This window comes from Pan paniscus, chromosome 3 (genome assembly GCF_029289425.2).
Source record: "Pan paniscus chromosome 3, NHGRI_mPanPan1-v2.0_pri, whole genome shotgun sequence".
Lineage (NCBI taxonomy): Eukaryota > Metazoa > Chordata > Mammalia > Primates > Hominidae > Pan > Pan paniscus.
The window spans coordinates 153,751,825-153,764,921 of NC_073252.2; the positions used below are offsets into that span (position 1 = coordinate 153,751,825).

Consider the following 13,097-nt stretch of genomic DNA (forward strand, 5'->3'; position numbering starts at 1 on the left):
AGCAATTCAGAAAAAAAGATGGTAGATGGAACACAGAAAACAAAAAGAAAAACAAACAAACAAAAGAACAATGAAATTCTGGAAATAACCAATATCTGAAAAGCTGTTTTGGAGATTGCTTCCTCAAATTGTTAGTGGAATTACCTCAGCGAATTTGTTTAACGTTTAGAATCTTCCGTTTATTCATATATCAGTACACTTAAAGGGATGTGTGAGAATCTAACCAAATAAGATCATATTCCTGAATGCATTTGATATATATGCTAAAGTTCATGCAGATATCATTCTTTGTGTTTTATATAGCACCTTGCCTAGTTTCTGGTCCACATTAGCCAGTAGGTTTTGGTTTAATAATAATAACTTTTTAGAATTGTAAACATTATTCTGCATGAAACAATTCAGACTTCTTTCCAGCAACTTTGCCAATAAATTAGGAATGAGAAATCAGAGCCAGAGCCAGCAGTTTTATATAGAACAGCAGTTTTTGCAGTGGCCAGAGATCAATAATCTGGATACTAAAAAGAAGGATGTGATGATTCTGGAAACCTCTGGAAAATAATGAAACCACTTTTGCAAAATTTATATCTTTTTTACTTTTATTATTTTTTATATTATATATATGTATATATAATATAATATATATTTTATATATATTTTATATTTATACATATTTTATATTTATATTTTATATATTTTTTATTTTTATTATTACAGTGAAAGAGATTTGACCTAATTGACTCCATCTTGTTTCTAACCTCCAAGCTGTCCTTGTTCATTCTTGGGCGTTAGCTGAACTAACTTTGGGAGGAACTTAGTTTATGGTTTAGCTCTGAAACAAAGACAATAACAGCCCTTTTCCAAAACAAACTCCCTTCCTGCCTGGGGACTAGATTGCCTATGTAGGGCTAACAAATTAGCCACAAGATTAGAAATTATGTTTAGGGGTCATGCAGCTGGAGAGTGCAAGATTCTAAACCTCCCCAAATTGCTTATAGTGATAACATTACTATTGTAAAAGCTAAGATCAGTGCTTGAGATATGTTGCAGACCCTGCCTCCAATGATCAGCTGGCACCACCCAGATCAAAATCTGGCCCATCTGGTTTTGTGACCCCTACCCAGGAATTGACTCAGCGCAAAAAGACAGCTTCAACTCCACATGATTTCATCACTGATCTCACCAATCAGAACCCCTGATTCACTGGTTCACTGGTCCCCTACCCACCAAATTATCCTTAAAAACTCTTATCTCTGAATACTCAGGGAGACTGATTTGAGTCATAATAAAACTCCAATCTCCTGCACAGCCGGCTCTGCATGAATTAGTTTTTCTCTATTGCAATTCCTTTGTCTTGATAAATCAGTTCTGTCTAGGCAGCAGGCAAGGTGAGCCCGTTGGGCAGTTACAATATTTTGGCAGGTAGATTGTGTTACAATATATCTTTCTAGATATGCTGTGGGAGGGGGATGTAAGAGACCTGAATAAAAATATCTGACATTTACATAGACTATATCCTGTGCCAGGCACTATTTGAACCACTTACATACCCCTTTCATTCTTACAACAACCCTATAAGATGGGATTATTATCCCCTCCTCCATTTGACAGCAGAGGAGAGAGGTTATGTCACTTGTTCAAGATCACCTAGGGGAGAAATTGTGGAGCCGACATGAGCAGCCTGGTTGAGATCCAGCTCTTATTCACCCTGCTCCATTGCTTCCTTGAATGCTTGCCTCTCACCCATGGTTCTGGAAAAGTTGCAAATTGTATGAAAAGGAGGCCTGAAGTTAATTTTACAGTCGCAAAGAAAATAGCTTTTCAACAGTGAAATCTTCAGGCTTGGTAAGACATATCCATGATCTAATTTTTCTTTCAAAATTAAGAAAATCTTGGTGTGCTGTTTTAGATATTTGATACCGTCAAATTTTAGCCTTTGGGAGTAAGTATTGGGGCCCCACACTGATATCACAATTTTCTCTTCCAGAAATATCTGCAATGATTTTATAATGTAAAATTTGTCAGTCGAAGTTGTACTTGGCAAATGGATAATTTTCCAGTGTAGAATTTCAGAAGAATGGAAAACAATTTAGTGATATGTTGATGTGCTATGTTTCAAATTAAGTAAATATAAACATAAAATTCAAAGATATTTAGGACTAAACTTCTGGTGACTTTGTCATTAGTTGTCATTTTAGTCTGCAAAGAGAAGGAACAGGCTTAAGAATATAATAATTTTTCTGTGAATGGGTCAGCAACATCTGTAATTACACTTAATAATACTTAATATTCCATTTGTATTTCAATACTCTATTTCTCCCAGACCTTTTGTAACCCTCTAAGAAACACTTAACTGTCTAGTTAAGTAAGGGGGCAGTTGGTCTTTATTTACCAGGAAGAAGAAAAGGCACACATCCACATTGCTTTTTTATGTGCTGGGCTTTGCATTCCTTCAAGCAACCGGAAGTGCTGTAGCTGCTAAAATTCTGCAGCTTGATGTTAGGATTGCATTCTCCCCAAGGGTATTCTTGATGAACTGTCTTAAGATAAGATAAATACTGGGTTCAGGAGATGTGTTTACATCAATTCACTTATTTTCCATCAAGAAGCTGGCACACATTTTTATTTTCCTCTCAGAGCTCTTTGATTTTCAAAACCAAAATTGGTTACATTTGTCTATTTTGCCTACTTTATTGACCTGAAATTCCCTGAAGCTAAGTATAATAGTGATCCTTAAACATATATCCCAAATGTGAATTAATAAAGTCAGACACATTGAGTATTCCAAAAATCAACTCATATAAGGAAAAAATATCATTTATGTAAATGTTATATTAGTGTAGTAATCAGCTCACCTACAAAACAGTGAAGAAAATCACATTTTAAAAAGATCCTTTAATAAGCAACTATTATGTGCCAGGCAACATGGTGTTGCAGAACTTTCTCCTTAGTTCAGCTAAAACTGGGCTCTTGTCACATGACCAGGAAAAATGAGGCTCGCGGACAAATAGAAGGGTGAGGAAAATGGAATTTATTGGGTGCAAAGGAAAAAAGAAAAATGACTCTCAGCTAAGTGAGAGAGAGTCCTGCTGGTAGGTTTCCCACCTCACAGATTGAATCTCAGACCACCCCACAGGAACAGGAGAGGCCAGGCTCCTCCCCACGGCAAACAGTGCAAACTTCCCAAGGCTCCACCCCTTGCTCCCAATGTGCAGGTGGGCATTTTTCAGAAAGAATCAGGTGGGAAAGGATAGCCTTCATCTGGGACAAGCAGTCCAGTTTTTCAGCCTTCAGGCTGTTTTAGGCTTGAAGGTGGGGTTTCACCAGGGGCCCTTGGCTGTCTCCTGTGTCTATCAATGGTAAGTGCTTTCTTTATGGTACTTCACTTAAACTTCCTTACTATGAAAGAAAAATATTACCCCTTCCCTATTTGTGCAGAGAGGAGATGCAAATTCAGGAAGCTAATTAAAGAAGTTACCGAGCAAGTAAGTGGCTGGCAAACAGAGACCTACCAGACCAGCCTGACTCCAAGATTCCTGCTTTTCCCACTAATTTTCTCCTTCCCAGATAGTCTCATTGAAGAATCATAGCTCAGCAACTTAGATACCTCTTTATACTTAATGACCCTTTCCATTTCTAATGAAATGTAAAGTTTGGATTTGATAGGCTTCCCAGCTTTCACTTATATAGTTTCTGTTTCCACTAATCATGTACCTTCAGATAAAGGAAAATAATCTGAAATGAAATTTTGGAATTTCTAATGGTGTTTTACAGGCATGGGAGAAAGGAATTTCTAGTGAAAAGCATTACTTATGTGTTTGATGCATTCACTACCGCACCTAATTTCCTCAGACTCAAGTATTTACCTTCACTTGGCGGATGGTTACCCTTGCGTGCATTCCCACAGGTGACAACAAGCCTAACCCATCAAACTGTGGCACCTTCTTTGGTGAATGGATAACAAAGATGATCCCAGCATCAACAAAACCAAGGGCTGGGTTATCAGTGAATGCCTCCTGAAACAAAAATATGTTTTTGCCCAAATTTCAAATTGACTATATCAGTTCTATACAAGTTTAGGATTTAGTTTTATCATCTCATGATAGCATTTGACTAATCCTAAATATTTTATGTTATATTTCTATCTCTTTTTGTCTAAAGTGTATGAAAATTAAAGACATACTTTAGTGGTTGAATCGGTGAAAGGAAAATATCTTGGGTCCCTTCAAGGTGGGGTCTACTCAGGACAGTCCTGAAATAATTGAGGCTTGTCTCATCATTTTTCTTGATTGATGTCTGGTAACCACAAAGGGATCCTGAGTGAAGGTGACCTGGCCTGCAGTAGCTAGCCTATCAGTGCTTGGTACCAGCTTGGGCACCTTATAGCCCAAACCAATAGGACGATTGCTGAACTCCAGGAACTCTTTCCTCCAGGGATCCCTGATCTTCCATTGTTTTTCATTTGGGGGTCTGAGGTTCATTCGCTATTTAAAAAACAAAAAACAAACAAACAAACAAAAACTCCTTTTGTTGTGGGAGTTTCCACTGCTTCCACCAAGGAATGTGAACCTACCTGCTTCTGCATCGGCAGAGAGCAGTTTTCAGCTTGGGCCCCATCACCAGGTAAGAAAACTGGTTTGGGATTCTTTCTTGCAAATTCTTTTTAAAGAACTAAAGTTAGCATTAACAACCAGCTGATGCTAATTTCTGCTTACACTTAGAGCGCTCAGAAATCATATAATTTGTGTAATCACTGTTAGTTTTGCTTAACTGTTTTGTTGTTTGTTTCTCTCTTGTGGGGTTTGTGTGTGTGTGTTTTGTTTTTTTCTCTCATTGGATTTGACCAACTCAAAACCCTCTAGCTCATGAGTATAGAATTTTCCACTCCAAAGAAATAGAGCACCTTGCTCCCCTAAGCCTTTTGGGACATTCTCATGTGACTGAGAATCACATGGGGGTGTCTGGGAGGAACACTCCCTAAAATGTGCAGTGGCTCTAAATAAGTATCCCCCTCAGAAGAACATACGTAGGGTCTAATCTCAGCTGGCAGGTGCATGTTAGGAGCCAACCCCTGCTGCATCTTGAGCACCTAACACACTGTGCCAGGTAGCTGCAACACAGGATGACTAATCTTGTTCAGGAGTAACAGCCCTGAAAAGCTAGGTCTGCTAGCAGCACATTTTGGGTCCAACACGTCCCAACTTGGTCAAATCCAAAGGGGAACTCTAAACTATGGGGAACAAGGCCTCTGAAGTGGAAAGAAAACAGCAATCAAGAGGAAAAAGAAAGGAAAGATTTTTTATTTTGACTACTAAAGGGGCTTTATTTACATAACAAAGCCACCTTTTTATCAGCCAGACCAAACTGAAAGAGCAATGGCTGTACTTCTGAAATATGGTAATGAGGTCTAAAAAGAATTTTTTTAAAGAAGCTCAGTGGTTCAAAGTCAACTTAATTAAAAGATTAACATCCAAGATGTGTGTGTGTATGTGTGCATGTGTGCATGTTTGTATTTAAAAGGCCTTCAGGTTTTTGTGGGGTTTTTTTGTTTTTCTCTCCTAAGACTTTGTCTTTTTTTTGAGCAAAAGTTTTTTTTTCCTTCAGTTGACTGAATTCTGTTTTCACCTGATCTTTTGACTAAAATAGTTATTGCAACAGAGGCTACTCTTGGGTTTTTAAGGAAGAGTGTAGTTAAGACACTCAGAAATATCTTTGTTAAAAAAAAATTTAAGTGCACTCTGAAAGCATCACATGGTCTAACCTCAAAATAATTCTACCGTTTTTTGGAGACCCAGGATTCAATGTGAGCTCTGCCCAGAGCTTAGAGATCCAGTTAAAATATAGGTAGTCCCTATCTAAATAAAATTGGTCTCCTTATACAATATTATGATAGAGTTCTATAATTTTATGTTAGATTTGGCTCAAAGAAAAATAAAAGCATCTCCCTCTAGCACCAACAGACTTTTTCTCTCTGTACCTTATGATATAAAGTTTGCTATTTTATTTTCACCTGAGTTGTTTCCTATAATAAGCAAATTTAAGGCTATTTAGCTAATAACTGCCTAGGGTTGTAAAACAGGTTATCAAGAATCTGAATGTCTAAGATAGGAAAAAAATAATAAAAGGGTCTTCATGAATCTATAAAATGTACCTTTATTGGCATACCTAATATGTCTATGTATTTATATGTCATATATACAATATTTCACTACAGAAAATATATAAAAGGGCTCTAATTAATTGGCTTAAAGAAAAATAAAAGTGTTTAAATCATATATTTTATCAGGAAAAAAGAAAAGACAGTTCAAATTCTTTTTCAAGTTTATGTAACTTAAGTAAAATCTTTAATAAAAAAGCTAGCTTTAAAATTACTAGTAAAGTAATATCAGAAATGTCTTAAGAATTGCCAGCATACTTTTTTTGTTTATGTTTATTAATCAGGCTATTTCAACTTATCCCTGCTAAACACTATAAAATGTCAAAATTTGGCATAGAGATTACAAAACTGTAAACCCAGCCCCAAAGAGAATGATCATTACTTGTGTAGTTTTTAATAAATAAGACATTGATATTGGTTTAATGAAAATAGCTGCATCTTAAATTTTCAAAATTACCATAATTTTTTGTGGCTTTAGGCAGCCTAGTCCACAGGCAGTAAGGAGGTTTGTTTGGGAAAGGACTGCTATTGTCTTTGTTTCAAACCTAAACTATAAACTCAGTTCCTCCCAAAGTCCAGGAATGAACAAGGACAGCTTGGAGGTTAGAAGCAAGATGGAGTCAATTAGGTCGTATCTTTTTCACTGCCTCAGTTTTATTTTTGCAATGGCAGTTTCATAACTTTAAATCATGACTATCGCAGTTTTCCTAAATAATCTAGGTGAACAATTAAAATAAAATAGTTAGGTAAGGGATAAATACTTGTAGACAAACATGTCATAACTTAGAATATAAAGTTATATTCAGTTAAATAATAGATATTTCATTATGTGGGTATTTTCCAATAAATATAGAAAAACATTCTTGCTAAAAAAAGTGTGTCGTTTTTAAAAAAACATAAACAAATTTTGTCTAATTCAAAGCTTATCTAAAGGTTATGTATAAAACAAGGTAAGAAGAACAAGGAAACAAAAAGAGATGTAAAGAAAGTTATAAAAATAAGGAGGTTTTTTTGTGGTAAGACAGCTTAAAGAGAAATAATATGGTAAATTTAGTCCTAAAATAAAATGACTGGTGGTTTAAGAAAGGAGAAGTGTTCAGGTCAAACCAGAAAGTTCAAGCATGTCATTAATAGTCAGTGTAAGTCACAATAAGGATTTATTTTTTAAAAAACCAAAAACTTTAATATGATCAAGTTGTCACATTATTATTGTGTTGGTTTGCTTAGGAAAAAAACTGAGATAAAAATTTTTGTTTTCAAATTAAGGTTATTACATCCATGTATCTTCCTGTATGTGCTTTTAAAGTCCTTGTGACATTAAGTTACAGGGCTTTGACTCCAGGGTCTAAAAAGGATACCAAGTCCTACTAAATCTTAAACACTAACAGCAATTAAAGCCTCATCTTCAGGCCCCATAGCAGATTCCAATAAAAATAAAATGCATTCCTGGCCAGGCACAGGAATTCACACCTGTAATCCCAGCATTTTGGGAGGCTGAGCAGTTGGATCACCTGAGGTCAGGAGTTCCAGACCAGCCTGGCCAATATGGTGAAACCCCATCTCTACTAAAAATACAAAAAAATCAGCTGGGCATGGTGGCGCATGCCTGTAGTCCCAGCTACTTGGGAGGCTGAGGTATGAGAATCACTTGAACCCAGTCAGCGGAAGTTGCAGTGAGCCAAGATCATATCACTGCACTCCAGCTTAGGTGACAGAGTGAGACTCTGTCTCAGTAAAAAAAATAAATAAATGAATAAAATGCATTTTTGAGATGTGGGGCCAGAAATTAAAGCCATTCAACTCCTCGAGGCCTAGGGACTATTGAGGAAGAGGTGGGCATGTGAGATTGCAATGGGTGATATTAAAAGACAAAATAAGTTCAGTTTCTCTATAAATTAATCATGACTGTCAAAGGCACAATGATGCAAGACCAGCATATGGACTCCTGTGTCACATTAACAAGGTTTTCTTGAAGCATTAACTAACTCCTTAATAAAGATCATAAAGGTTATAAAAGGCTTATGGAAGTTATATTTTATGGGCAAGATTAAATTTTATAGATTGTTTACAAAATTTTGGAAAACAAATTTAATTGGCTTCATGCTGTTTTTATTAGGGATTCTTATTTGGAAAATTAAGTCTCCTCTCTCAAAGAATGAAGTTTTTTTCTTTTTTTAAAAAAAAATCCTTGAGTTATCACTTTGGTTAAATGAATGACTTTACAATAACCTGTAATCCTATTTCATAATATCAAGTATTTTACACCTTTGATATTTGAAGATCTTTCTAAAATCAAATTACAAATTATGTCTTTTTCTGACCTAATTAATCCTTTAAGATATTAGTTTCCCTAAAGTCCAAAAATGACATAATTTGGCTTACTTGGTATAAAATTATACAGGAAGCATTGTCAAATATGAAATGGTGTTTGGTTTTATTTGGGCTGTATTTATGTAAATGTTATTGGTAAGTGTTCCAGAATTAATGGAAAGGCCTGTAATTCTGATATGACTTAGTGTACATTATCAATAATAATAATAATTGTTATGTTAAAATTATTGTGTACCACTGAGGTAACAAATTTCCTTCTCAATTGTGTCTTTGACTATGTCTGCCCTAAAACCTTTTTTCATCCAAGGACAATTGTGCTCATGTTTTGATCCTCTTTAGAAGGTGTTTTTATAATCAGCTACAAAACTCTAACAGGTGCCCTTAAATGCAGGTTTCTGATAATTTTGGAGATTGTAACATCAGAAAAGAGGAAAAACTTTCAGGACTCATGGAGAGCTAAAATGTTCATGAGTATTAAACAGAACAGGAATTAACTGCATGGACTCAAATAATCTTTTTTACTTTTTACTTAAAATGTTTGCTGATCCTTTGTTTTGTTTTTCAGAGTCTTAAAACTTTTATTTTGAGCTACAATTTAGAATACTCCTATGAACAAAACGTGGAGCATACTTTATTCTGTCTGCCTGATTTCTCCAGAATTTGGAAACTATTTGTGGGTATTCTTAACTTGTGGCAATACAGTTATTTGCATAAGTGCAATAAGAATCTGTTTTCACTTGTAACAGGACACAATTGGAGAAACTGATTATTTTACCAAGGCTTTTACTGGAATGGTGTGCTTTCCTTTAAGGAATCAAACTTGGCTTATGAAACAAATAATGTCCTTGGAAAAACTGACCTCATATTTTGTGTACAGAGTCCCTGTACAGGGTTTCTGACCTGTGGTAAGTAAAGAATGTCACTTTCTGACAGGCCCAGAAGCTCCAAGTTTATCTCGGAACCTCGAGTGGCAAGGAGATTCACCCAACTCATAAGTACTTGATGGCACAAATCTATGGCTGGGCTCGGCTTTTAAAAAGTCTTATCTGAGATTCCTTCTATGGAACAAAGTTCCACCAAAGGCAATTTAAAAGCCTATGTAAAAAATAACTATTCTTGGTGCACTGTATACAAATAATTTGGCAAAGTAAAATAAAGCAAACTAGTCCTAACATGATTTGTCTTTAGCAAAAATGGGAAATTTTATGTCCTAATTAATCCTTTAGTTAGGATTAGAGAAGAGAGAAAAATTATGTTTCCAAAACTAGGGTACACCTGTTGTTAGATTCTAGTCTTGCCCAGTGTTTTTCAATTTTTATTATTTTCTACAGTTTGGACCAAATTCTATTTTTTCTTGGCTACAAGCCTTCAAAATAATGTTTTCAATTTTTTTCTTTTTTTTCCCCATATTTCCTAATTTGGAGTCACTGAAAACTAAGCTGTGCTTTCTTAAAGTCCGGCAAACTGAAGCCAGTCAATTTAAACTTTATAAGAAAGTAACTGCAGCCTATTTACATACATAAGCCACTTTTCATACCTGCCTACTGATGTATGGACTTCAAAGTAACGTGGCCTATATGAATTTTTCCAGGATTGTTCTTTTGTTTGCTGTTGTTTTTCTCCCTTCCTCCCCCTATTTTCTCTTCATAGAACATGAGACTTTGCAATCTGCTAAAAATAAGCTTTTGGGACCTACCCATCTAGTAATAAACCATCCTAACCACGAGAAATCAGATGAAAACTGAGACCAGAGACTCATATTCTCCTAAAATGCTTTCTCCTAAAGATTTTTTTTTTAAAGGGAGCAGGGGAATGGGAAAGGAAATTATCTTGGGCCCTGTCAAACTGGGAGCTGCCTCCCATTCTATTTAAAGTTATTCCTTTGCTCACTGAGATGAATGCCTATTCTGATTGCCTCCTTTGGAAAGGCCAATCAGAAACTCAAAAAAAAATGCAACCATTTGTCTCTCACCTACCTATGACCTTGAAGCCTCCTCCCTGCTTCAAGTTGTCCCCACCTTTCTGGATAAAACCAATGTATGTCTTAGATATATTAATTGATGTCTCATGTCTTCCTAAAATGTATAAAACCAAGTTGTGCCCTGACTACCCTGGACTACCTCAGGACTTCCTGAGGCTGTGTCATGGGTGCCTGTTCTTAACTTTGGCAAATAAACTTTCTAAAATGATTGAGACTTGTCTCACCGTTTTTCTCAATTGACAATCATTGCTCAAGACCTCTATAGTTTTCCATGGATCACATTTCATCTTAGATAGGTGCAGGTAAGTATTTACAATTACTGTTAATGATCTTGTTCCCTCTGGCCTTCTCTTCACCTAGTTGCCTTTTAGTTGCTTCCCTCTTGGCTGTTTTCTTTGACTCATTTGCTTAGAAAATCATTTGGCCCTCTTCATTTTGCAATTAAAATCCCTGCCCTTATGTAAAATTCAAATTCATTTTCCCATAAGAGTGAAGATTTACACTATTTCTTTAACACTAATGTTCTTTTTAATAAATCTTCTGTCAGATGAAGAAATTTAAGAGTAAACTTCTGGTGACTGTCATTAGTTGTAATTTTAGGCTATAAGAAGAAGGCACAGGCTTAAGAATATAAATATAAAGAATATCGCCTACGAATGGATCAACTGCCTATGTAATTACATTTAACAAACATACTAAATATTCTATTTGTAATTCAAAACTCTATTTCTCCTGGCCCTTTTGTAACCCTCTAAGAAACACTTAACTGTCTAGTCTGGAGAAGTATCTCAATGTTATTTACCTGTGGAACATTGCATTGAATTTGTAGATGTTCATTGCATTCTAAAAATATTTGGAAAATTCTAGTTTGTAAAAACTGATAATATAATGTTTGAACTGACCATAGGGCTAATGTTTGAATGACTCGAAAGTATTAATCAAATACATTACAAGTATATGTAGGTACATGCATTAAAGTTTGCAGTGTTATGTTTGGACATAAAGAAAAATATCTTGAATGGGATACAAAAGGAAGCTATGAAGAGTACATTACTGGAAATTCTTTAAAAGTAGCCAATGGCATGATTCACTTGGATTGGGAGGTGAATGCAGGAACATCAATTTTATTTTTCATCTTTGTCATTAATTGTATGATTTTGGATACTTAATCCATCAGCATTTTACAATCCTCTTTTATAAAACCATAATAATAAAGTAGAATGCCTTAAAATGTGTAATACTAGAAGTAGTTATTTAAACAAAAGGTCAGAATTAACTAATCTTGGGTGGGAGCTATACTAGGAACCCTTGAAGAAAACACCACTGCATTTCTTAGGTGTTTGAACATCTGCCTCCCAGGACTAAACACTTAGAACTTATTAGGTCAATTTCAGCTTTCCAAAAGCTGGGCTTGGACAAAATCTATTTATATAATATTCTTTATATAACCATTATGTTTTCCATCACTTTTCCAGATATACATTCTATAGTTTGTCAAATGTGTATGTAGAGTTTCTTTCTAAAACATGTGATATTTACATAAACGTATTTCTAAAATTATTGTTCAATGCAAAGAGTTCTCTTAAAATAGCTACATACATTGCAACTTAGAATCTCTGGGTTTTCTTATTTTGTGGCATGAACATTCCCTGGAGTCAATAATTTAAGTCAGTAGGATAGCTAAAAATCTCCAGTTTATGCCTCAAAATTTTGCCTGTTTAATTTCTAAGCCAGTAGTTATATAAAATCCATAGGAGTCTAGACTAAATTAACAAAAACTGAAATAATATCCAATGTGTGGGAACTATCTGATATGGCCTAATAGTCTGATCAAGTTTTTGAAACCCCCACACATTCTCGTTTGTCTTGAACCTGGAGAAAATTCAGTACCTGATTCACATTGAAGAGCAAGCTCAAACCTCTTCCAGAGACACTCACTTTTCTCTTTGCTTGGAGAGTTTCACCATGATTAAAAGTAAAACAATTTCCATATTCAGTGAAGACATGTGCAAAATCCTCCAATATGTAAATGAACCAAAAAAACCCATCAATTTGATATTTTTGTCACTTCTCAAGTTTGCTATAACCTTTTTTTAAAGCACAAATACCTAACAAGACTGCAGAAATATCAGAGAGAATAGTCTGATTTATATGTGTATTCAGTGATAGTTTTTTTTTTTGGTAATATGCATTCGTCAATTTGCATGTGATTATTTAAAGGAGACATTTTCATATAAAATTAAGCATGTATTTAAAACATTTAAAAAAATTACTTGTTTAATGTTTTCCTGAAGATGTATGGAAACATGTTTTTATCTGTGGAGCACTACTTCAGCATCCTTTCTTGGAGGAGCTATGCCTAATGTAACCTGTATGGTCACAGTGTGGCAGTCAATCACATGACCCTTTTACCCTCCTTTTACACTCCTTTTCCAACCACTACAGAGGTGTGCGTGGGACACAAGCTGGGCCAAGCTTAAACCTCACCTTCTTGCCTCAGTGGTTGGTTCAAGAATTGATATGTGTCCCAAGCGGAGCTAATCAGAGTCTTTGGTGAGATTATTAAGTGGATACTGGAGTGCTAAACTCTGATAATGAGTCTAGGGGGAGTCAGCAGCCATTTTGGTGAGG

General features: G+C 35.4%; 1 protein-coding gene across 1 annotated transcript in view; it reads right to left on the reverse strand.

The window, feature by feature from the left end:
• The window catches only part of ASIC5 (acid sensing ion channel subunit family member 5), a 36,366-nt gene that overhangs the window by 9,982 nt on the left and 13,287 nt on the right, over nucleotides 1-13,097 (reverse strand). The window contains exons 4-6 of the mRNA XM_003822561.6: nucleotides 12,357-12,482; nucleotides 3,864-4,013; nucleotides 2,390-2,537 (exon numbers count right to left, since the gene is read on the reverse strand). Coding sequence (XP_003822609.2) covers nucleotides 2,390-2,537; nucleotides 3,864-4,013; nucleotides 12,357-12,482 — 424 coding nt within the window. The remainder of the gene's footprint in view (nucleotides 1-2,389; nucleotides 2,538-3,863; nucleotides 4,014-12,356; nucleotides 12,483-13,097) is intronic.